The sequence below is a fragment of the Euprymna scolopes genome, chromosome 1 (assembly GCF_053919585.1).
Source record: "Euprymna scolopes isolate OS-2025 chromosome 1, ASM5391958v1, whole genome shotgun sequence".
Taxonomy (NCBI): Eukaryota; Metazoa; Mollusca; class Cephalopoda; order Sepiida; family Sepiolidae; genus Euprymna; species Euprymna scolopes.
The window spans coordinates 135,444,996-135,471,775 of NC_136482.1; the positions used below are offsets into that span (position 1 = coordinate 135,444,996).

General features: G+C 34.9%; 1 protein-coding gene across 8 annotated transcripts in view; it reads right to left on the reverse strand.

The window, feature by feature from the left end:
• The window catches only part of LOC145280019 (homeobox protein cut-like 1), a 971,332-nt gene that overhangs the window by 33,437 nt on the left and 911,115 nt on the right, over positions 1-26,780 (reverse strand). For all 8 annotated transcript variants that reach the window (XM_080131683.1, XM_080131692.1, XM_080131675.1 and 5 more), the window contains 3 exons: positions 22,823-22,941; positions 20,228-20,323; positions 1,114-2,218 (listed from right to left, as the gene is read on the reverse strand). In XM_080131683.1, the coding sequence (XP_079987809.1) occupies positions 1,114-2,218; positions 20,228-20,323; positions 22,823-22,941 (1,320 nt within the window). The remainder of the gene's footprint in view (positions 1-1,113; positions 2,219-20,227; positions 20,324-22,822; positions 22,942-26,780) is intronic.

Consider the following 26,780-nt stretch of genomic DNA (forward strand, 5'->3'; position numbering starts at 1 on the left):
TACTATATTGTCCAATTGACTACTGTACACTCTTAACCCTTATTCTTGAATGGTCTCTGGGCTTTGATAAGTGGTTATGCCTATGTAAAAAACCCAAAAAAACTTACTTCCCATAAATTAAATGGACACAAGAATCTGTCTTCTCAAAATGTCTCTTCCAAAGAATGTATTTATGCATATTAACATGTGCTATTAAATAACTAAATCTTGTGACTTTTACCTATCTGATGGCATGCTTAAAAATTGATGCAGAGGATACTTATTTATCAAAGGAAATACACAGAAAATGCTCAACATATATAGAAACTAATTTTTGGAAAGGGAAACAGTGAATTCTGTCTAAATAGATGTAATTCTTATAATAATAAGAATATAATAACATAAAAATATTTTGCAGCATTTTGTCATGGGAAATTTTGGATAAAAATATGCAATCAACAAGGAATTAAAAAAAAATGCTCAAAATATTGTGAATAATTGCAGTAGAACTTGTCATTTTATTATTAATTGTGATATTTCAACACTGAAAGCAAAAAAAGTAAATAATTTCAAATGAGCGACAATACTTGAAAATAAAGATTTAAATCTTGAATTAAAAAACAAAAAGATTTAGATGGATTGGAAAACTGAAATCTCAAAAAATGTTTTCAACCTGATGGAAATTACATTTTTAATTTATTTCAAGATAACAATAGTTTCAATATTTTAGGGTTCTTTTTGATATTATGTATACCATATATTTAAGTGACAAAAATAAAGAACAGATAGAATAGTTGCAACTAAATTGCACAACAATGTTTTACTGAACAAATGGCTTACATTTTAATGCTTAATAAATATAATAAAGATAATAGTAATCCTTGAAAGTATGTTGAATGCATATATGGATATAAAAACATAAATGAATTGGTGAGATTTCTTATTATATAAATTCTTATAATAAAGTTAAAAATAATTTAATATAAACAAATTAAGAATTTGAGAAACAGTTAAATATCATGAAACCCAAGTGATGAAAAAAAATAACGTAAAAAAAAATAAAATAAAAGATTTTCAATTTGATAAAATTAAATCCTCAAAAATATGATGCAAAGATCTTTCAAGCAAACTTACCGGAGGAGCTAGATTCTTGGTTTTGTGAATTACTTCGCATCAATTTATCCGGTGGGATCCGATATTGTGAAGCGACGAGTTTGGGGATTGCTTCTCCATCTTCAAGAAAGATTTGCATGCGAATGAAAGGTTCGCGACCTTTCTGTGTGAGCATGTGCCAAGGCTTTGGCCGTGCCAACAGGTCGCTGACACTCCCCTGTGAAAGACCAAGAACATTCTCACCAAACAGCCTCTGACTTATTGAGTACTGACTCAGAGTCTCTTTGACTTGCTTGACCAAAATGTCTGTGTCTATGTTTGAGTATTTGTCAAACTGCTCTTGTGTAATAGGTGGGAGGACCGCTTTGAGAGGCTTGGTGGATGGCGTTCCAATATGAGATCGTGTCGTTAACGAATTGGCAATATTTTGCATTCGCTGCAAAGGAGACAAGCAGTCTGAAGGCAAATAGGAAGAGAATCTCGACGACTCATAGTTGTCCTGGCCATTGAGCCGCGGCCGGACCAGGCAAAAGGCACTTCCTGTGTGTCGGCCGCTATCGGCAAATGTTGTTTCAGTTGGGGTTTGGGGTGAGCTATGCGGCTTGCTCAGGTCAATTGGACCGTTAGCTTGCAAAGAGTTTTCATCTGATGTGCTATCAGGCGGTTCTGTTTTGATGCTGATGTTATCCTGATGATGATAACTATCATGGAGCTGCTGCTGCTGCTGTTGTTGCATTGGTGTGCTCCGGTGGATATTCTGGGCAATCCGAGCCAGCTCCTGCTGATACATTGTGCTAGCTGCCACATTACCTGCACTTTCAGCTGCCTGAGCCAGTTTGGTCAACTCTTCACGGTAGATACGGGTTACCATCTCTTTTGCTGCCAATTCACGTTCTTTGGAAGAGGCATTTTGAGAAGACAGATTCTTGTGTCCATGCTTTCGCTCTGATGAAGAAGAGGAGGACTCAGTGCGACTTCGAGAAGAAGAGTTCATATTAGCATGAGAGGGGCTGGATCGGCCAGTGGAACTTACAACAGTAGAGGTTCCATTAGTTGTAGATACGGAGGCTTTGGAAGAAGAGACAGAGTTTTTTGAGTGCTCTTTGAAAGTGTTTGATGTAGATACCTGAAATGATGAAAGTAACAGTAATTATTTTGAAAATCAAAAAGCATAAAATATAGGTGATTCATTTTAATGTTGCAATTTGAGTTTTCATAATCATTCATTATCCTCAAAATGATCCATTAAACTTTGGTGATAACCATTTTTATAGCATTTAGTTTTTTGCTTTGTTTTGTTTTTTCTTCATAGGACATGTATTTACTGCTGTTTAAAATATACACAATTTCGGAATTATATCTATCAGGTCAGTTCAAAAGTTTTTGCCCGTTTGTAGAAGAGGTATTTATGCATATTAACATATCACCATGATTAATTTGTAAACTTTTCTTTCAGATTAGTAAAACATCATTCTCACTCCAGTTGAAAATAACTTTCTTGAACCAACAGAAAGGAAGTCATCTTCCATCATGATAATGCTCATCCTCATACAGAATAGCAGTGAATAAAAATCTCAGAGAATTTGGTTGGGAAATCTTGCTTCATCCTTCACATTTTCCTGAACTGGAGTACGATTCCTTTTGAGCATTACAAAACTATTTGCATAGACTTAGCTTAACATCACAATGAATTACATTCATATTTCACATCAAAACCTAAAGAATTTTACAAGTAAAATATTTATAAGCTCGTTGACAGATCAAGTTATAGAGAGCAAAACCCATTATTGTTATGAATAAAAATTTTCAAAACCAGTTGTTTTTTTTTCATTTTTAAGATGAAATTTTAACTCTGTTGAATTTTTTGCATAAATCTAATATATATATATATATATATATATATATATATATATATATATATACAGTAGCTTCTTTTGGACGTTCCTATTTTGAAAATAAATAATTGTTATAATTCTTTTTCTATCTTTTGCAAATGATTCAAATTTTAGTATGTCATTATGGATGATAACAACAGTTGTAAAAATTTCAGCTTTTTACGGTTGTTATTTTTAACAAATATAAGGTTTTAAAATTTTGTCCCTTAGTTTCGGACGCTACTGTATTTTCCAAAACGGTCAAATAATAATTAAAATAGAATGATAAATTATGCAACAGAATTTTTTAGATGAGGATTGATAAGTTGTATTATTTAAACTACTATTCTCATCTTGCTTGTTACTTAACATTTCAGCAAATGTAGGCCTTTGACCTTCTTCAGGTCAAAAGTTACATCAGCCAAAACAACGTAAAAATTGCAATGGAGATGAGAATAATAGTCTGAATAATACAAGTAAATTAGCTTCATATTTTTATGAGAAAATTCCAATAATATGAATTCAAATCATCTCTCATCTATATTTTCACATGCAATTATGGTTTTATTTGAATAAATAAAACTAACAATTTATATTGTTATAGCGATAAACAGGGTACATAACTATAAATAAAGAAAATTAAGAGTTATCACCCTTTACTCTGAGTTAAGGCCCTTTATGGCTGGTGAGTTATAGAGGAAGACGGTTTCAAGATGGTTTCACACTGAACAATCAATATCATCATGTAAATAAGTTAATGCTTCTACCGTAAATAAAATAGGTTAAAATACAAATAAGTCGGTATAATTGTTATTATATTTGTAGTGAAATACTACTATGATGCTGCTACGGTATGCTTCCCTTATTTCTCCCTTTCTCCCTACTCTTCTACTTTTCTCTTCCTTTCTTCTCTCAACGTCCTGGAGGGAGAAAAAAGAGAGGACTGTCCTGGAGGGAGAAAAAAAAGAAATCGCTCTCAGACATGCGGAAACGATAGAAGCATCAAGACGTGACGGACCAGTTTCCCTGGGTAAAGACTTTTATCAAAGAAATGTACCATCCTCTTTGTACCCTATATCTTGAAAACCTTTATCATCAATCCTAAAGTCTCATCGCACTTAATTATAATCAATGTTTTCTTTTCCACAACCGTTCTTTTTCAGCACTCTTGTTCTCTCTGTAATGTCGGAGGTGCCCCCAAAAAAGGACCTACCGAAATGGTGACCCTTTTTCAAACGTTGTTAAAATTTATGGTAACCGCCATAATTTGGTGAAAGCCCAACGTGCGTATATACACGCAATCTTCAATGAACAAAAAACAAAAAAACAAAAACGATGAGAACATAACAGCATTAAATAAAAAGAAAAAGAAGAAAAAGCCTTTCTAAAACTACAGTAAAACCTTACAAAAAAGTATATATAAATCTGCTGTCCAAGAAATGCCAATAATATATATATTTTTGCTATTTTTGTGAAACGGTTTATGCTAAATAAGGCAAAAAAAAAAACAAAAAACAAACGAGAAAAATAAGCAGTAAAAAAAAAAAAAATTTAAATGACTAAAATAAAATCTGGTCTAAAAAGTATTCTGTAACAAAAAAAAATGTGACTTTAAGAATCAATACAGAATCCCAAATTTCATTCTGAAACACACACACACACACACCCGCACACAGAAAAAGGAACCTTCCAGACGCACGTGTGTGAAGCCAATTTTGGAACACGTGTGTGCATCGATAAACTCAGTTTTTTTTCTTTAAAGAACATTGACTATATATTCACACACACACACACACACATATATATTTATATATATATATATGTGTGTGTGTGTATATATATATATATATATATATATATATATATATATATATATATATATATATATATATATAAAAATTTTTAATTGATGCTATTTCTCCAAGCACCTGCTGAAATTAACCTCTGGTGAGTACTTGCTTTTCTCTCTTCTTACTTATCACACCCTTTAGTCGCAGCTACAAATAAATAATAATAATAAAAAAAAAATAATAATAGTAACTAATAATAATTATAGGAATAATAATAATTAATAGTAGTAATAATAATAATAATTAATAATAATAATATTGGACGCACAACAGGTTAGCGTAAACTCCCCACAATTTATGGAGACGAGTGTCAAGGGATGGTTTTCGATAATAGAAGCTCAATTCCATCTCAGAGACATTACGAGCGATGATACTAAGTTCTATATGGTTATCAGCGCATTGCCGCCTGACGTGGTAGCAAATATACCTCCAGCAATTCTGCAGTCGCTAAACTATGCAAAGTTAAAGGAGTCTGTGTTGTCTGCATATGAAAAGACCAGACCTGAACTCCTGAAGAAGTTGATGAGGACCACTATGTTAGCTGGTCATCCGTCATTATACCTCCAGGAGATGGTAACGGTCGCACATAGAATAGGGGCAAGCAACAAGATAGTGCGCCATAAATTCATACACACACTTCCGAAGCAAATCGCCCCAGTAATAGCAGCCCACACTGAAATGCAAAGCGATCTGCATTACATAACTGTCTCCCCGAGAGTTTTGCAACAATTAATACGTTATTGAAACGACACTCCTTGTTATGCAAAATGTCCCATGACTCTTACTTGAAAATACCTACAGCTTCAACTCTATTCGCACCTACTGAAAACCTGCCCATATATCTATTCACCTAATTACGCATGACTCCAAACTTGCTGTCTTATCCATACTATATTGCACTTACATCTTAACCCTCCTATCATCTAAAATAGTTTGGGCACAACTCGTAGCTCAATTCTTAATACCTACTCATACTGTAACATTGTCCTAGACCTAAGCTAACATAAATAAAATAAATAAAAAGGGTAAGACTAAAACCATATTATCTCCTCCCTAACAAGCCTTCTTACAATCATAGATGCTTACACTGCATGAACTCCACTCACCCCCTTTATCCATTAAAAATTAAATAGCAATGCCCTAAATCACTTTGAGGAGTGTCAGCAGAGATATAACCCCCACAAACTAACCCAGAGATATAACCCCCACAAACTAACCCAGTAACACTAACCACGCGGGGTCGCAGAAATACCTGGATTAGAACCTAGGCGCGGAGAAAACCCTCTCAGTGCTGATGGACCCAGTAGGTCTTGCAAGATCATCCGTCTAGGAGAAGGAAAACTCTGAAACTAAACCAAAGGGGAGGGAGGCCTCTTCAGTCTTGGATGACAACCTTCCTAGAGCTGGCGACTCAAACAAATTCACCGGTTTGCAAACCTAAACTGCTTAAGGAGTAGATAGGTTCTGCCTATCGCCCGGCTTCCATACTCCTTCTTTGCCTATTAGTCAAGCACAGAGACACTATCTCTGTGATTCGACAGAAACACCCAGCGGTAGATCTTGTTTCCTGGCTAGGGCAACGAACGCCGTTTTTCCCCATTCCCAGCACGCCCCACCCCTAAAACTGAACATTTGGGAGTGCTTGAGTATGAGATATGCCTGAGCAATTAGATTGGGTTGACCTTCTTCTAATGGGTTGAGGGTACCGGATTGAAAGTTCCTGGCTGCTGTTCCCGACTGGTAGTACAGGAGCCCTAACTCTTTGGTAGTGCTTAGAGCGGCTGCTCCATCAACAGTTGAATAATATTGGGTTGTTTGTAGTGCCATGACGCGCATGGAAAGGGACCCTGCACTCATCCCCGGTGGGCTTTCCTGAGGCCACAATCCTAATTGGAGAAAGGTCAGCTGATGGTCTACTTGTTATGCATGTCTGATGCTCTGCATAACCTCTTGTTTAGCTCCCCCTTACCTAAACCGAAACTCTTTAAAAAAAAATATGACAACAGTACAATCTAAAAATAAGCTTAAACCAGGCTTAGGGACAAACAAATTCAACTTGCCTCCTCCCTTGAGGCTCGCATTCACAAATATCCGTGGGCTTAGAACTAATTTAGTTGATGTTGAAGCATTTCTCTTAACAAATACCCCGGATATCTTAGCACTAAGTGAGACTAACCTACACTCCTCCATTCCCTCTAACTACTTTAACATGCCTGGATATTTCCCACTCTGCCATAAGGACTCTGACAGACACATGCACGAACTTGGAGTTTACATTCGTAATACCCTCCCCGACTAGAGAAACAAACCTAGAAACAGATGATCAAGCCTTTATGTGCTTTAGACTAAACATGCAACACAATATTAGCTACTATTATTTTCTCTACCGCTCTCCCTCGACTCAGGACTGCACCATAATAAACAAAGTCTCTGACAGCATAAACATGGCACTGTCCCTCGACACTAGCGCACAAGTACATGTATTTGGTAACTTTAATGTCCACCACAAAAACTGGCTTGGATTCTCTACTTACACAGATGCAGCGGGCAGCACAACTCATAGCTTCACTATATCTCACTCCCTATCACAAATTGTTACGTTTCCAACCTGTTTCCCTGACCAGCAAGAACAACACGCATCACTTCTAGATCTGTTTTTGACCACAGTTCCCGATGACTGCATAACGAAGGCCCACAGCCCACTCGGGAACGCTGATCATGCAGTGATAATGGTTGAAATCGCCCTAAACTCTAGAGCCAAAACTGAAGAGCCAGTGCTCAAAACAACGAGATATTATAAAAAGGCTGACTGGGAAGCCATCAGAGAAGCCCCATGGAGAAATATTTTTTCTCTCCCTGCTGAACAGTGTGCAAACGAGACCACTGACTGGTTCAAAACTGCAATCAAAGCGCATGTGTAAATTTTATAGCAAGCCCCACTCTCCCCAATGGTTTACGTTGACTTGCGCAACTGCCATTGCTCAAAAACAGCATGCATACCGTAGGTTTAACCGACATAAGTCCAGTTCAAACAGACTGAAGTATATAGAAGCTAGAAATAACGCTAAGAAAGAAATAGCGACAGCTAAGAGAGAATTTACGGAAACCACTAAAAAGCGCATCGAAGCACAAAAACTAGGAACTCTAGACTTCTGGAAAATCTACAACAGTGTAATAAATAATGGGCAATCAACAATTCCCCCACTAACCAACAATCACGAGGTTGTCTCCTCAGCAACCGACAAGGCTAACATGCTTGCCAGTCGGTTTGCCTCAAACTCCACACTGGACCCTTCCAACCACCCCCTACCTGACTTTCCTATGCTGACAGACGCCACGCTAGACGATTTGAAAACCACCCCTGCTCAGGCGCATGCTATCATAAAAAACCTTGACACTTCAAAAGCATGTGGACCCGATCTTATCCCAGCTGTGCTATTAAAAAAGTGCTCAGCCGAAGTAGCTCCAGTTCTCTCCAAACTCTACAACAAATGCCTTAATGAAGCTTGCTTTCTGGGCTGTTGGATAACTGCTTCTGTTGTACCAGTATTCAAGAATTCTGGTGAAAGGACTGACCCATCAAATTATCGCCCTATTAGCCTCCTCACACTTTTTGCCAAAATATTTGAGATCTTAATTAACCATGCTCTAGTCCATCACCTTACAGATGTTAAACTTCTGACTGACAAACAATATGGATTTAGACAAGCCCGTTCCACAGCAGACATCCTAACTGTGATCTCTGAACATATATACCAGTCACTGGACAAAGCGGGGGAGGGCAGAGCGGTAGCTAGATATATCTAAGGCTTTTGACAGGGTATGGCATGAGGGTCTCCTCAGGAAAATCAGATCATACGGCATAACATAATTAAATCCTTCTTAGACAAGAGAAAAATCCAGGTTGTCCTCGACGGTCGTACATCTAAACAATATGATATGAATGCGGGGGTGCCCCAGGGTTCTATCCTTGGACCTCTATTGTTCCTGATATTCATAAATGACCTCCCCGACAAAATTGCCTCTGAGATGGGTATATATGCTGATGATGGCAGGCACGACAGGAAGACGAATGAACACATTTCTAAAGAAATGGTAGAAACACTAGAGGAAGACCTCCAATCTGTGATGGAATGGGGACAAAAGTGGTTGGTCGCGTTCAATGCTACCAAGACTAAACTAGTTTCATTCAATAATTACAAGAAACTCTCTCTACCACCTATAGCAATGGCCAACGACTTTATCTGAGAGTACATCTTTCAAACTCCTTGGCCTAATGTTCACAGGAAACATGAGTTGGAACAATTACATTGAAGGCATTGCCAGGGCCGCTGCATGAAAGGTGGGTTCTCTCTACCGTGCTAGAAAACTACTAACACCCGAAAGTATCCTGTACCTCTATAAGGCCACCATTCGCCCATGTATGGAGTATTGCTGTCACATCTGGGCTGGTGCATCTGCTACTAGTCTCTCGCTCCTTGACAAGGTTCAAAAGATAGTCGCAAACCTGATAGGCCCTGAACTGGCATCTAAGCTTCAGCCTCTATCCCATCGACGAAATGTTGCATCCCTCTGCCTTTTCTACAAGTATTTTAGTGGTGAATGCTCTGACGAACTGCAATCACTTGTGCCCCCACGACGTGAGCACCCTCAACAAACCCGACAGGCTGCTAAATCCCACCCCCACACTGTAGAGATCCCTAGATGTAAAAGATCTTTTTACTCCAATAGTTTCTTCCCCAGAACCACTAGACTCTGGAATTCCATTCCAGGTCTCTGCTTCCCCAACAGTACTGACGTGCAGAAGTTCAAGTGTAACGTGAACCGACATCTTGCTGCCCAAATCCCTACATAGTACCCCAGTAGTTGTTGCCCCCGATAGTAGCCCCCTACACCAAAGTCGCAATTTGCCTTGTTTGGGGTGAAAATGTAAGTAATTAAAAAAAAAAAAAAATGCCATTAACGGAGTTGGGTCAACTATCCGACAACTTGACGCCATTAATAGAAAATACGTTAGTATTTCAGGCGGTTGAGAGTCGAGCTCGGACAAACGACCATATTATCACCAGACAGTCTTGTGAAACCATTCCAGCTGGCCTATGTCCATATAGAAGGAAACAGCGGCTGAAGATATGTAGAGCCCATATATATTTTGCGGAGGAGGCTCGTACATGTAAGGCATGGTGTAAGTGGCCAAAGAAAATGAGTAGCTTACAGACTCTGCCTAATCCTAACCCTTCCTCCCGCCACTAGTGATTCGGAAAACTAGAAAGGCAGATAGCGTTTGCTCCAGTAGTGCCGCCGTTATTAGAAGTTTCTGCTAAAATAGGAGCCAGTGTTTCCATTTTACCACATTCCGTAGTAAATGGAATTACTCTGGAGCCTGTTCATATCTCTACCGCTAACGGTGAAAGCATAAAATGCTATGGTCAGACAAACCTCGAAGTTAAGATACCCCGTTTGAGAAGATCTTTTCAATGGAGTTTCGTGATCGTAGATGTCACTAACCCTTTGTTAGGATTTGACTTCTTAAACAAATTTAACATTATAGTGGATTGTAAAAATAGATCCATCCGTAATAACGTAACGGAGCGTAAAAATACAGTCAATGCAGTAACGGGAACCGATGCTGTAGTGATTAACAAAACAGACCTAGCAGATTATGTTACCGAAGTAATAAGTAAATATAATAATGTGCTTTCACCAAATAGCGACACAAACAAAGACTATGGTGGAGTGTATCACAGGATTGATACAGGCAGCCACGTACCAGTCTTTGCTAAAGCCAGACAACTTTCCGGTCCTAAGTTAGACGCAGCACAGTCAGAATTTAAAAAGTTACTAAATACGGGAGTTATCCAGCCTTCCAGTAGCGAGTGGGCAACCCCTTTGCACTTGGTGAAGAAGCTGGATGGGTCATATCGAACATGCAGTGATTTCCGTGCGTTAAATAGCATCACCAAAACAGACCGCTACCTAGTACCAAATATAAATTCCTTCTACACACAGTTAGCTAATAGACAATATTTTTCCAAATTAGATTTAACTGCAGCATATCATCAGATTAAGGTACACCTTGAAGATGTGCCTAAGACAGCAATAGTGACACCTTTTGGTTTGCTTGAGTTTAATTACATGCCATTTGGTTTAAAGAATGTTGCGGCTACATTTCAGTGTTTTATGGATAAAATATTTTTAAAATTAAATTGCATATTTATATATTTAGATGACATACTAGTTTTTAGCGAAAGTGAGCAACAGCACAAGGAAGATTTAGATAGAGTATTTAGGATCCTTAGTGATAACAATTTAAAGATTTCCTTAGATAAGTGTGTATTCGGAGTACTAGAGTTAGATTTCTTAGGTTTTCACGTAAGCAAAGAAGGCTTGTTGCCTACTTTAAAGAAAATCAAAGAGTTTGAAAATTTTCCGATACCTAAGGACTCAAAAAGCTTATGTAGATTTCTGGGGATGACAGGTTTTTACCGCATGTCCCTAATTATGCAATAATTTTACCACTATCCGAACGGAGGAGGTTGGATCCTGAAGCAAAGACCGAACTTAAGGAGGAAGAAACTAATGCCTTCAAAACAATAATAAGCAAATTATCGGAAATTACGGCTTTAGCTCATCCACAGTCTTCAGCTACAGAATACCACTTAGTTACAGATGCTAGTCAATACGCCGCTCGTGCTGCATTACACCAGTTGATAGATAAGAAACCAGTACCTATAGGTTTCTTTTCCAAGAAATTTTCTCAAACCCAAGCCAAGTATTCCATGTTTCACAGAGAGCTACTAGCAGCTTATTTTTCAGTGATACATTTCCGCCACCTCATAAAAGGTCGTCACGTGACATTATTCACTGATCATAAGCCATTATGCGGAGCCTTTTATAGTCAGACACCAGCAAAGTCAGATCGACAACAGCGACACTTATCAGTGCTTGCCGAATATATTGCTGACGTGGAGTACATTAAAGGAGCTGAGAATATAGTTGCAGACTGTATGTCTCGGCCTGCATTAGCTGTGCAGATAGATGCATGCGACTTGGCTGAAATAGCCCAGGCACAAAAAGGTGATGACGAAATAAAGTCATACACTAATTTGAAAGAATACTGTGTGTCAAGCGAAGTCGGCTCAGTCCTATGCGATACTTCAACTAAGTATCCCAGACCATTTATCCCAAAAGAGCTTCGTCAAGCTATTTTCAACAGTTTACATAGCTTGGCGCATCCTGGTATGGGAGCATCTATAAAACTGGTCAAGTCCAGATACTTTTGGCCTAGTTTAGATAAAATGATTAAACAATTCTGTGCAGAAGGTGTAGTGTGTCAACAATCAAAAATTCACAGACACACAAAGTTTGCAGTCCAAGAATTCGAGTTACTATCTGCACGTTTCCAGATATCGATATCGTTGGACCCCTGCCCTTAACGTGCAATGAATCCGACCCTTACCTGAGCCCTTACAAATATTTGCTTACTTGCATCGATTGTGCAACTCATTGGATTGAAGTATAGCCTATGACTGAGATAACTGCACAGTCGGTAGCAGAAGTATTTATCAATGCATGGATATCTCGATTTGGAGTCCCACTGCATGTTGTAACTGACAGAGGTAGTCAGTTTGAGAGCGAATTGTTCCAGAAATTAGCCAAGGTAGTAGGTTTTTACTGATTGAGAACAACTTTGTATCACCCTCAAAGTAACGGGGTGATCGAAAGAGCACACCATACTCTTAAAGCGGCAATAATGGCTCAAAAAAAATCATGGATGAAAGCGATACTGGTGATTCTGCTGGGTATACGTAGCACCCCTAATGAATCAGGCTTTTCCCCTTTTACGTCTGTTACTGGAGCTCCGATATTGATTCCTCAGCAGTTGATACACAAGCAGAGAATAGGAGAAACTCCAGTTAATAACCAGTACATACGTAATTTATGTGAATGGATGTCCCAATCAGATAAGCATTATCAGATCGATATGAACAACGGTACTCATACACATGTATCAATAGATAGATTAAAGCCGTACATAGAATCAACTAGTACTAATAAAATTAGACCGACTGAGAAGGTACAGACAAATGACGGTACTACTAATGATAAACTTATTAAGACAGATGATACTTTATGGTAACCGCCATATATTCAACGATCCTGACGTCATATTTCTCCAAACACAACAAACTTGGTGACGATTATGAGATGAGATTTCTTACTAGAACTCAAAAACAAAAAATGCCCATGGTAACATAAAAAAAACAAAACTTTGTCACAGAATTCTTTGGTGCACAAACGAAAAGAAAAAAATCTTTTGCACATAATATTTTTGTGAACAAGAAAAAAAAAAAAAAAAGATACCTTTCCCCACAATAATTTTTTTTGCGAACAAACAAAAATTTGTGCATGAATAAAAAGAAAAAACAAATTTATGTCATGGATCCAAATTTACTGGATAAAATATTGCGGAACCAGCAGAATTTTTAAAGTTTAATTAAAACTTTGATGGTACAATTTCACAAAAAATTATTAGAAACACCAAAATCAATTCTGACACCATAGCAAGCAAAATAACGGATTTTTTGTTCAATCCTGATTTAAAACAAACATTTACTGCTTGGTATGTACAATGGAAGGATACTTTTGAACATAAGTTCACATCCATACAAGGAGATCGCATTTGCTACTTCGCAAGCTGGGCACAGAAGAACATGAAAGATATACAAACTTTAACCTTCCGAAAAAAAAAAAAAAAAAAAACCCTAGAAGATTTGACATTTTATAAAATGATAGTACAGTTGTCAGACATTTTTTGAGTCAGCATCATTATTTAATATTTGTTATAATTGCTTGAAATTAAAGAAAAATGTTAGATATTTTTGTCAAATATGCTGGAATTGTTAATCTACAATGTGAAAATTATTGGCTGAAATCGCTGACAGAGGATCAATTCAAATGCCCCATTTTCATCGCAGAGTTACAATATCCAGAAGATACGGAAATTTACACACATCTACTGTCTATGGTTGAAAAAGACAAAGAAATGACACTGCAAATCTTAACCACAGAATGTCAACAGATAATAAGTCTGAAATGAGACACAGTTATGGTACAACAACAAAACCCTTCGGCTTCAAACCCTATAAAATCATTAGAGAAATCCCTGACTGAAAGCAGAAAGAAACCTCTAACACTCTGTTGGCCATGTGAGGTGATGAATTATGCTCATTTTTGCCCATTTAAACGACACACATATGAATATCGTTCACATCAGAAGCACAAGGACCAACTATAACCACTACACTTCCAGAATGAATACTGTACAAACTAAAAGGCAAAAATGCCAGGACGTTTCCAGAAAGCCACGTCAAATTCAGTTTTTGCCACTTTCAACATAAATTTTTGAAGCTTGGAGAAAATATACACTTGTTGATATAAACAATAAGCCAGTGAACTTTCAGGTCGATTCTGCTTCGGATATCATTTTAATTTTATGTTCAACATGGGAATTGTTGGGAAAACCAACTTTTAAGAAGACAACTCATGTTGCTTGTGGTGCATTGGGGAAACAAGATACAACCAACTGGTAAGTTGACATGCAATGTCTCTTTTAAATGTTAACAATTTCTCTTTTAAATGTTAACAATTTCTCTTTTAAAGGGGAAAAATTGCAGGTGTGTGTTATGTTTCTGATACATCAACCGTGAAAATTGTTGGTTTGGATTTTATTGAAGAACTTGACCTTTTCAATGTTCCTCTAAACTTTATTAATATTAAAGCTGCAACCAATACTAAAACACATTATAAGAACATACATAAGACAAAATTCAGCAATGTTTTTCAAGAGGGTCTTGCATGTTGTTCTAAATTTAAAGCGACTTTAAAACTGTAGAGCCAGTCTTCAGACTAACTGTTGTGGGGTACAAATCACTCCTATTTCAGAACTAAGTTGAATCAACCAGTCCTATGAATACCACTGGTTTCAAAGACAAAAGGGAGACAGTCATACCATGTTTAACCGCATGCTACGAACACGTTCCTCTCATACCATTTTAGTGGCTCCTGTATTCTTTATGATAAATAGATATTATATTTTATACATTTTACATTACTTGTGGTTTCTTTCATTTTTAACCCCTAGCACAAGAACTGGCTGACGAGGACGATTCAAGAACTTCCCGGATCAATCTACAATAATTGCTAACAATAATGGAATGACGAATACTCAGGCAAGGATTCACTCTAAAAACCAGCCATTAGAAGACAGCATTTGATAACCAAAAGGATTCAAGAAAAAAGAACACACGTGGATATTCAAAATCATTTTTTCCTACACTTGGGGGAGATCCGAAACTTCCAGAGTATTTATTTTTCAAAAGTTTGGTGAAGAATAGGAAAAATTACTTGTCTACATTGGGGAAAAAAACCAACATTTGAGCATAAAAATCCACAAATATGGGATAAAGAACATTTTGGAAAAGGACAACAATTCTGGCCGAAAAAAGGATTTTACAAAGACGTCGTCAAAGCCTTATCTTGCTGTTAAAATAGCTACTAAAAGAGAATGTAACTACGAGTTGAAACCAACCCCATACGACCAAGTACGTGGAGAATTATTACTACTGAATTAACAAGACCAAGTTTTCAGTAAGTACAAAAAAAACAAAAACTTTTTTCCATCTCCATAAAAAAAGTAATATTGAAAAAAGACTGTCATTCTAAAAGCATGTCTTGCTAATACGTCATATAGATAAACCGCATTAGCGTTGGAAAAAGAAAAAAAAAACTCCTGCAAAGGTAAATAATATATTTTATTTTATTGGCTAAAGCGAGTATTCGCTGGTCGACGGGACTGCACGTTGAAGAAGAAAAAGTGATTTCACGAAGCACGACAAACAAAGTGTTAACGAGAAAAGGACATTCTTTTTCACACAGAAATCAAAAAGAATGGCCAATATTAAATAAAAGAATAGCCAATATTAATAAAATAGCCAATATTGAATTAAAGAATAGCCAATATTAAATAAAAGAACAGCCAATATTAAATAAAAGAACAGCCAATATTAAATAAAAGAACAGCCAATATTAAATAAAAGAATAGCCAATATTAAATAAAAGAATAGCCAATATTAATAAAAGAATAGCCAATATGAAATAAATGCTATAAACTCCTTTCCACAGATAAGTAACTAATTCTCTTTAAGGAAAAAAAGAGGAAAAAAATGTGTACGATCAACAGGGAATTGAACCCATTACCTACACATTGCAAAAATTGACAAATGAAAAACAAAATCTATCGCTTTCTGTATAAATGCAAACGCCAAATTATTTTCTCAGACAAATTGCCACACGAGGAAATAAATATATGAAATATTCGTTAAATAACCAGGTACGAATTTTGCAAAGGTTTTATTTCTATAGGAAAAGTAAATCAACAAACTCATTTTGTCATTAAGTAATTCCACATCGTTAAAAAAAAAATGGACGATTTTGCAAAACACATTTTGGAAATAGTGAAATTCCAACAAAGTCAACAATTAGAGCTTGAAAAAAGATTCCGAGAACAGCATTTGCCAATACAAAAACAAAACAAAGAGAAACAGTTAAATTTAATACAATATTTTGAGGAAAAACAAGGAAGAAAAAAATGAACAAACAAATATTGGAAAAGCAGTTAGATTTAATGAAATTCTTTGAGGAACAACAGGAAAGAGAAAGGAAAGAAATGAATGAACAAATATTGGAATTGAAAAAATTACATTTAGAGCAACAAAACCAGTCAGAAAAAAAAAAATGGATTTGATAACGCAAGTTTTAGTGAATAAGGACAGCGGAGAAGAAACCAGCACGGCTTTTTCCCGTAATGCAATCTGGTCAGCTATTGATACATTTCACTATGCTCCTGAGGAAGACCTAACGTTTGAGGCATATTTCAGAAGATTTGAAGATCTTTTTAAAATTGATTGCAGTGCATGGACAAATCAAAACATATCGAACATAACAAATTCGTGGACTATATTTTACCAAGAAAAACCAACGAATTGTTGTTTGACGAGACAGTCAAATTGTTAATGGAGTTGTACTGTCCAAAAAGAAGCTTTTCTCATAAAATATGGAAATGCATGAATCTTACACATAAGGAGAGTCAGGACTATACGATTTTTGCGTCTATAGTTAATAAGCACTGTGACTATTTCAAATTGTCGTCATTAACGGCAGACAATTTCAAATGCTTAATATTCACAAAAGGTTTGATAGCAACAAAAGACGCCGATATAAGATGTTGTGCTCAAAATAAATTGGAATTAGAACCTGATTTGACACTTCAGAAACTGGCTGAAGATTGTCAGCGGTTTGTGGCAATGAAGCAAGATTCCTGAAACATAGAGGAAGCAGGTATCACTCACATTAAAAAAGATGCTTCAAAAATAAAGGACACCTGCCCGCCAGCAATTACCAATGAAGAGGCAAAAAGAACCCTTCACAAAATTATCAGGATAGACAAAACATAGGACCCCTTGTAGCAAATGTGGAGAACCTCATGGGTACAATGCACGTCAATACCTAAGGAAAATAACATGTGACCTATGCAAGTGAGCAGGGCACAAGGCCTCATATTGCAGAGCAAAAGTAGAAAAAAAGAGCTACGTAAAAACTGCAAAAATAGACCTTTCACCAACAGAGAACATAAGGAAATACGTTACGGTGAGAATCAAAAATAAAGAAGTAAAACTGCAGCTTCATTCAGGGTCGGATTTATCAATGATAAATTTTCACACGTAGAAGAGATCAGGAAAGCCCATGATGACAAAGACGAATAAAGTCGCAAGATTGGTGAAAAATAAATTTTGAGGGTGAGGTAGTTATTAATGTGTCACTAAAAAGAATGACAAAAACGCTAAAAGTTTTTGTCCTCCGCAACAAACTTATTCGGAACCAATTGGATTCAGAAATTTGAATTATGGGACTTGCCAATGAGTGGTTTTTGTCACAAAGCCGAAAACCTAACGGCCGAAGCCAACAAAGTCAAAAAAGACCTTAAAAAATCTTTCCCAAGTGTTTTCTCTGAAAAGCTTGGATGCTGCACAAAAATAATGGTGAGATTCGAATTGCTGGATGAAGCAAAACCAATATTCAAAAAGCTATGGAGCGTACCTTCGCTTCGAGGGAAAAAATTGAAAAAGAATTGGAAAGACTAGTTAACACTGGGATTTTAACGCCTATTAACTATAGTGAGTGGGCAGCCCCCCCCCCATATACGTGAAAAAAAAAATCTAAAGAGATTAGTGTGGACTTCTCGACCGGATTGAATGCATCGCTCAAGGACCATCACTACCCACTACCAAACCCAGACAAAATATTTGCTAAGTTAAATGGCAGAAATTTTTTTTCTAAAATAGACTTAAGTGATACCACAAATACCAGTAGAGGAAGATAGCTTGAAACTTTTGTGTATCTCAACACACAAAGGACTTTATAAATTCATTAGATTAGCATTTGGTATAAAAGTAACACCTGCAATTTTCCAACAGGTAATTAATACTTTGCTAAGCGGTTTGGATTTTGCAATAGGCTATCTGGACGATATTCTTATGCGTAGTCAAAATGTTGAACAACATAGAGATCATGTATTTCAAGTGTTTGACACAATAAAAACATTGAAGGAAGCAAAATGCGATGGGGGGGGGGGAATTAAATACCTGGGTCATATCATAGATAAGGATGGGAGGAGACCCGATCCAGACAGGTCCACAGCTATAAAAGACCTCATAATGTAATTACATTGCAGAGTTTTTTAGGGCTCGCGAACTATTATCAAACATTCATTAAGAACATGCATGAATTGCATGCGCCATTGAATGTACTAATAAAAAGCACAAAAAAATGGGACTGGACGCCTGAGTGCCAGGCAGCGTTTAAGAAATTAAAAGATCTATTAATGTTGGATTCATCCCTGACTCATTTCAATCCGAAACAAGAGATTATTGTTGCAACTGACGCAAGTTTCTGCCCACCATTAATGATATCATTACAGGCACATTTTGCAACGTGTTACTTCTGTGCTGGATCGAATTCAACAATATGGATTCCACTTAAGACCAGACAAATGCAAATTCTTTCAAACTTTTGTGAAATACCTTGGATTCATATTTGACAAAAAATATTCGAAAACCAGATCTAGAGAATATTCAGGTAATAAAGCACATGGCAGCTCCAAAGGATGTTGCAACACTACAATCCTTTTTGGTCCTTGTAAGTCATTATGGTTCATTCTGCACAAGTTTTATACAGCTAACTGCTTACAAAGATGGTCAACTATGCTTTTAGATTATGATATGAGCATCCTACAAGCATCACACACGAAAGGGGAAGTGTTATAACAATAAAAAGGGCACCTTTCTAAATAAAGAAAGTTAAGTCATCATCCTTTGCTCTGGGTTATGGCCCTTTAAAACGAGAGAGTTCTATGGGAAGAGACTAGCAAGATGGTTTCATGCCAAACATTCAATATCACCATGTAAATAAGTTAATGTTTCTACCATGAATAAAATGAGTTAAAATACAAATAAGTCTGTATAATTGTTATTATCATATCCTGATGTCACATTTTTCCAAACACAACACATGTGAAAATATCAGTAATTTGTGCTTATATCTGCTATAATATGTCCATACTGAACCAAGTTAAATTGTTTATCTTATTACTTTTGAATAAGAACACATGGAAAGAGACTAGAACTCTTCACAAAGTCACTAAATCATGGCGTGACTTTATTACAATGAACAAAATTCTGTGGAACCATTAAAAATGGTTTGTCTGTTGCTTTTTTTTTATTACATGAGGAATCTTTTTGAGTTAAAATTTATTGAGAAATACACATTTTTAAGTATATATATACATTAGGTAATTGATAACATGTTTTCAGGCACACAGCTTGTTGATATAAAAAGCAAAACACTGATGTGAAAACAAACTGGAAAACGAAACGAGCACTTTCTTCATTATTCTAGACAATGGTTCCTCGGTTCATTTTCCGTTTCAGGTCACAAGTGTTTCGTTTTACATCAACAAGCTGTAAGCTCAAAAAAGGTGTTTTCATTGTTCAATGTATAGATATATAAAGTGTGTATTTCTCAATAGATTTTAACTTGAAAAGATTTACTCATGAAATAATTAAAAAAAAACAAACAAATCATTTTTTATGCATTATGTTTCCTCGCGATTTTGTGACTTTGTCAAACTCTTTACCATCAAATAATCATTAAGATTAATTAAGCTAATTTTCAGATTAAAAATAAAAAAACAAACTAATTTTTAGACTCAAAAATAAAAAAAAGTATTATTCAACCATTTTCAAATGCATTTTATTAGTAAACTAAACATAAAAATCACAAGAAAATGCTAACCTGTAATTGATGGCTCATGTTTGTACTCAGATCATGAGCTATGGGTGGTGATGACCGTCGATTAGCAGAACGTTGAATGCTAGTGAAATTTTTAGTCTGAAATAACACAAAAACAAAAGAATAAAAATTATTGAGTTGACTTATTGCTTTAAAGTATCAGATAATAATAATAATAATAATAATAATAATAATAATAATAAAAAATGAGAAATTCAAATCAATGGGAGGATCTATACCAAAGAAATCATAGTATTGATGAAAGTAGCTGATATATCATTGAAAATTCTAGAGTTTGAAAACCAACCCATATAACAAGGTGACACTAACCAATCACAGCTCAAACCTGTGGCTGCAAAAGCATAAAGGCCTATTCAACTAAACGTGACATCATATGAAATAGATCTAGTTGCAGTTAGGGTTGGATCAAATACAATTGTATTTGTATTTCAATTGTATTTAAATACAATTTTAATGTAATTGTATTTGTATTTTAACATCACAAGAAAAAGTAATTTGTATTTGTATTATGGCATCCAGGCAAATAGTAATTTGTATTTGTATTTATATTTGAGAGAGAGAGAGAGAGAGAGAGAGAGAGAGAGAGAGAGAGAGAGAGAGAGAGAGAGAGAGAGAAAAGGAAGGAAACTTTCAGAGCTCTAATGATAATAAAATGCAATGAGGACATGATATAGAATGTAATGTAGATGTCAAATTTGGAAGGAAATATTTCTTTTTTTTTTCTTCTTTTTTTTTTGCATATTTTAAGATTTCTTTATTACTTTGAAAAAAAAAAGTACTTATATTTGTTTTTGTTTAAATCAGTTATTGTATTTTTATTTGTATTTTGAGATTGAGGAATAAAAGTATTTGTATTTGTATTTTTAGACTTAGGAATAAAAGTATTTGTATTTGTATTTCTGGTAACCTAAATGACAGTATTTGTATTTCAATTGTTAAAAGTCAGTATTTGATCCAACCCTAGTTGCAGTGATTCAGTTTTTTTTTTTGTTTTTTTAAGTATTAGAAAAAAAACTACAATAAAGAAAAGAAACAGTGTATAATACTGAAAGAGTATTTCCCAAAGTGATTTTAATCATAAAACTTCTACCGCAGTTAATATGCAATAAAAAAAAAGTATGGAGGCATGAAAACACTAGTTATCATAATGACTAAAAAAACTCACAAACTCATGTAATTATGTATTTTCTAAAATCTGTTTAATTGATAACTAATCAATTTGTATAAGAGTATGCTCAGTTATGTTTGTACATACATTATCACCTTTCACACATATTAAAAAAAAATGAGATCGTCTGATTGGCAAAGATGAAATGCAAACAAAAAAATTTAACTAAAAATTAAATTGGTGTTACTAAGGTAAAAATATTCAGACTTTACCCATTTTGAAATGAATTGTTACAAAATCGATTTTTTTTTGTCAACTTAATTTGTAAGAGTTCTTTCTTTTTATGTTAATGCAATTTTAATATGTCTAACGGTTACAATTTTAGAAATTTACATAAATTTACATAAAGAATATTTAATTGGCAATTATTTTACAGTATAAAGACAGAACATTTATCATTTTAAAAAGATTTCAATTGTTACAGTTTTAAATAAAGAGACATATTCAGTTTTTTTATTAATAGAACATTTAGCTAACAATGACTTTCTTTTAGAAAAGAAACAATTGTTTCTTAATATTATCGAGGCAATACATGGTCAATCATTGCTATGTTGATACCAGTTATATTCGACAGGCTCTTACAAATTTTTGGTAGTCCATCTTTTCATATATCCACATATCAAGAAAATGAACACATGCATATTTTTGTGTATTACTTGTAAGGCCAAATAAATCCTGTTATACTTTTATGCATATGTTTTTTTATTTAGTTCATCTCTTATGTTAGTGAAACAATTACAAAAGCAATAATTCTTTGTAATGTGATTTTATCACATACTTTTAACGTCTAATCTCAGTCTATTATGCTGAAGATTTTGCTTCTGAAATCACTCAATTTTCATTTTAAAATGACTTTTGTCTTATGTTATATATAGCAAAATCACGTTGACACACCAGTTCCCATTATATTACCGAAGTTAAGCATCATTGAGCTTGGTCAGTACTAGATGAATAGATTTTGGAATACAAAGTGTTTTATGGACTCTCTACTTAGCTTGACATTGTTTCTGATCATTCTGGATTTGCCACTAAAATCAAGCAGTGCTGAGTCAAGAGAGGTGTGGTTGGGATTGTGCAACCCTTGTTTCAATTGTAAGTGAAGCTACCTTTATAGAGGGTATTCATTGTTTGAATAGAAACCATGAGATAGGGTGTCTTTTGTGCTCAAGTTAAAGCTAAAATATCATAATGGTCAAATCTCGATTACTATGCAGATCAGATAGACTTCTTTTGATCAATCTTGCTTTTAAGTAAAAGATAAAAGGGGGAGGGGAAGGACGGTGTTCAAACATGTATTGATTGAATATTAAACAGAGTAAATTATACATTCTGCACTCAATTCTTTTCTTTAAATCTTCTTTAGGAATTCAAAAAAAAAAAAAAACTTCAGATGCCATTAGTTTACTTACATGATCAATTGCTTTTTTCATCTGCATGGCTTGTTGTGCAGCATTTAAAATCTGTGTGATGCGTTCTTCAGTGGCGCTATCTTCTCTCTGAGAATTAGGCACAAGAGCCTGCGACCCTGCTGAAAAATATTTAAAAAAAACCAACACATCTAGTAGAAATAAATCCAATAAAAAATGTACAAATATTGAATAAATTAAATTTTTGTTTTCACCAAATAAAATTTTATTCGAAACTGACAAAAATGTAAAATATTTTTGCTTTATAAATTTTATTTAGTGTTGCATTCAAAAATGGCATTACAAAAAAAAAAAAAAAAATTAAAAAATATAAAATAATAAAACAAATCATATTCACCATATATTTATTTATCATCAGTTTTACAAGCTGGTATGTGTTAGACAACTTTTAGAAATGGACTTCGAAACTAACCTATCTACCCATTTGTAAAAGAAAAAAAAATGAAAAATATCAATGTTTTTTTTTCTGTTTCTACCTCATTAAATGAAAACTTTTTTTTGCTTTTTTCATCTGCATGGCTTGTTGTGCAACATTCAAAATCTGGTGTGCTTTGAGTGCTTTATTTTCTCATTGTTAAGGCTTCAACATTTTTAGCTGACACATAGAATATAATAATAATAATAATTATAAATATTTGGACCTAATAAGCGTTTCAGCTGATACATTAAAAGTTGCTTCTGAAATGTCAGTTTTAATTTGCTATTGCTGTACCATGTTATTAGCAATATAATGCCATACTTTGCTAAAGATTATATAGTCATTCCTGGACAAATTGTAATATGGAAACATTTATTAATTATGATCATTAAAATAAACAAGTGAAGCATGCATGGTTCCCCATGAGTGCACAGTGAACAGGGGACGTCAAATCCTGGTAAAAATGCACAAACTGCAGTTTTAGGCCTTAACATGTGTAAATTTGAATTTTTCACCATGCAAAAGAAAGGAATGACTAAGTCTATCATTTGCACCCCCACCCCCTCTTTTAGCCCCAAAAGGCCCCAAGCCCTTAACATATTTAAATTTTAGTCCAGCATCATGCAAAACTGCTAAATAGACATACACAGAAAATTTTGGACAAATATGGTAAAATAGTCCCCAAAATGGAGTGTTTTTATTAACCCTAAAAGAGCCCCTGGGGCATATTCAAGAGTTATCGCGAAGTATAGACAAACAAAATTATATAGAAATCAGTTACAACTTTTCAGAAAGCTTTATAAAAATCCAAGCTATCAGTTGTTGTTTTTAATAAGCACAAAAGTGTGAATTTTAGCCATTTTAACCCAAAAGGCACCTCTCGGGAGAAAAACCAGAGTTTCCCCAGAAAATCTGTTCTATTACTTTTTTACTCATATCATGCTTAATGTTTGTGCAAAATTTCAAAAAATTCCAAGGCGCAGTTATTGAAAAAGTGCGGACAGACGAATGGACAAGGGTGAATTTACAGGTCCATCCTCCTTTTGTCGGGGGACCAAAAAAAGAATAAATGGTACTTTACATAATCAGTCGTCACATGTTTTGCCATTATAATATCATCGTTAGCTTCATTACAGATAAAAGAAATTATGAATATTGCGTGGAGAACTGGTAATATGTAAACATTAGACAAATATGACTGAAAAATGAAAATCAACTCATATTTTAATTTTGAAGAATATAAAATTATATGGACATTTTTTAATTTTTTTTCTGTATAAGTTCAAATAAAAAAATTAAAAACAAAATTAAAAACAATGCTAGTAAATTCCAATGAGTTTAATTGATCATCAGTTCAGGAATAGCCAACAAATTTTGCGACTTTATCCATAAGAGATTTTAAAAAAAGATCACAGCATTGTAATTTGGTTTTATTTACAACTAGCATTTCAGCCCGGCGTAGTAGTAGGAAGGCAGGCTTGAACCTGTGCCGTGAAGGAGGAAAAAAACGGGGAAAAACGTGACGTTTTTGCTGTTACAACCACCGTCAAACCGGAAGGGACGTAGGTTTAAATTAAGGCTAGACAATCGAAAAGAAGGGATGACTTTCGAAAATATCGGTGAAAAAAGCGACCTCTCCCTGTAGACAAGTGCCCAGTTGAGGGTGAAGAAATTAATGTTTTTAGTCAATTTTTCGGTATTTGTCGTCTAAAGGGTCGAGCTTCAAAACAATACTGATCCTGTGAAAATCCGTCTCCTCTGTCGAAAGTTTCAGGCAGACATGCAAACATACATATGTACATTTATATATTGGTAACTCAAATTTTCAACCAAAACTGATTAAAAAGCTTGCCCTATCTCTGCAAAATTTGAAATGTTTAGACCAGAAATTGTCTGAGTAATTTGGAAGAGACCGCAGAGGTCAAATTTTTTTTTTATTTTGACCCCTATTATGACCCCTTAACATTTATTGTTTTGGGCTCAAATCAAGGAATCTATATCTAAAATTTCAATTGTTTATACCCAAAATTAGCGGAGGAGTTTTCAAACGTCAAATCGTTGAAGTTTGGCCCCTTAACAGCCCAAAACGGATTACAAAGATTTTCCCAACTCTCAATACCCTGTATATCAAATTTCGAGTTTGTAGACTTAAAATTGACAGAGTTATTTTGTAGGCAAATGTACACAGACCCACAGACACGTCCACTTTTATAGATATAAAAAATATTTAATGCTAAAAGTTTTGAATACGAAGCATTTATTTTATAAATTTTATTTTATAATTTTCTAATAAAAAATATAGTATTTTAAATTACATTGGAAAATGACAAGTAAATGATTTTAATCTTCTAATCTAAACAATAGAAAGAAATGAAGGACAATTCAAATAGAAAAAAAATTGCCTTAGTTTGCATATTGATCTCAAATGCAACTTCTTGATTTAAGAAAAAAAGATCTTTACTTTTAAGTTTGTATATATTGATCGCACAATGCTCAAATTCTATATATTGTATATATTTGTATATATTGATCGCACAATGCTCAAATTCTATTACTCATGAGGATAATTACAATGGAATAATATATCCACCCAATTTCGGATACACTCTGTCAATACCGAGAAAACATTTGGACCAGAGCAAATAACACACAATCAACGCAACAACGAATAAGACAGCCCGGTATACTTTTCGAAATATCAGGATTGAGTAGTAAGCTTTCGCTATATGGGAATATCACTTTCTCCCATGGGCCTATTTTCTGCCCACCCGGATTTGTAACCCCGAATGACATTGGACTCCCTCCGATAATGGACTACACAGGTTGTATCAACTTCTCTTTCCGTATAATTTTCTCCATATAATTATCCACAACAACCCAAACACTATTCTCAATAATTGTGCTGAAAAGCAAAATAGCGTCTATTCGCACCTGAACATTTTCCTAACTGCATTTCATTTCTTCTGATGATATGTGCCATTGTTGAAAATCCATGGATTAAGGAAATTAAAATAATCCCTTCTATATATTCCGTTGTCACGCAATAAATTCTTAAATCGAATATATGTCTCTATATGTTGTTTTTTCAGAATTTAAAATTAAACCACAAAACTTATGTTTATAATATACTAGCAAGGGGTACCCGGCGTTGCCCGGATGTTTGGAGGTGGGGGTTAAAAAAAAAAGCAAAAGAAGAAGAAGTAAGTATGAGTATCGAACTCGAACCGTTGAGGCAAAGTTGTAAATAAAAGTGTAAAAAAAAAAAAAAAAATAAATGTGCAACGTTAACCATTGATGGAAACACGTTTGAATTTATTTAATTACTTGGATTGGCAGGTGCCCGTTTTAATGAGTGATTGAAGTCAACTTTGACTGCGACATGGTATAATTTACTGCGGAACGCTTTATTTTTTCCCAAGATGTTATAGGAAAAAGACTAACCCACATGCGGCGAGCGACAAATGCTGAATATTTATCTTCCCGAAATCGAGACAAATTAAATAGACATGCAAGCTTTATTGT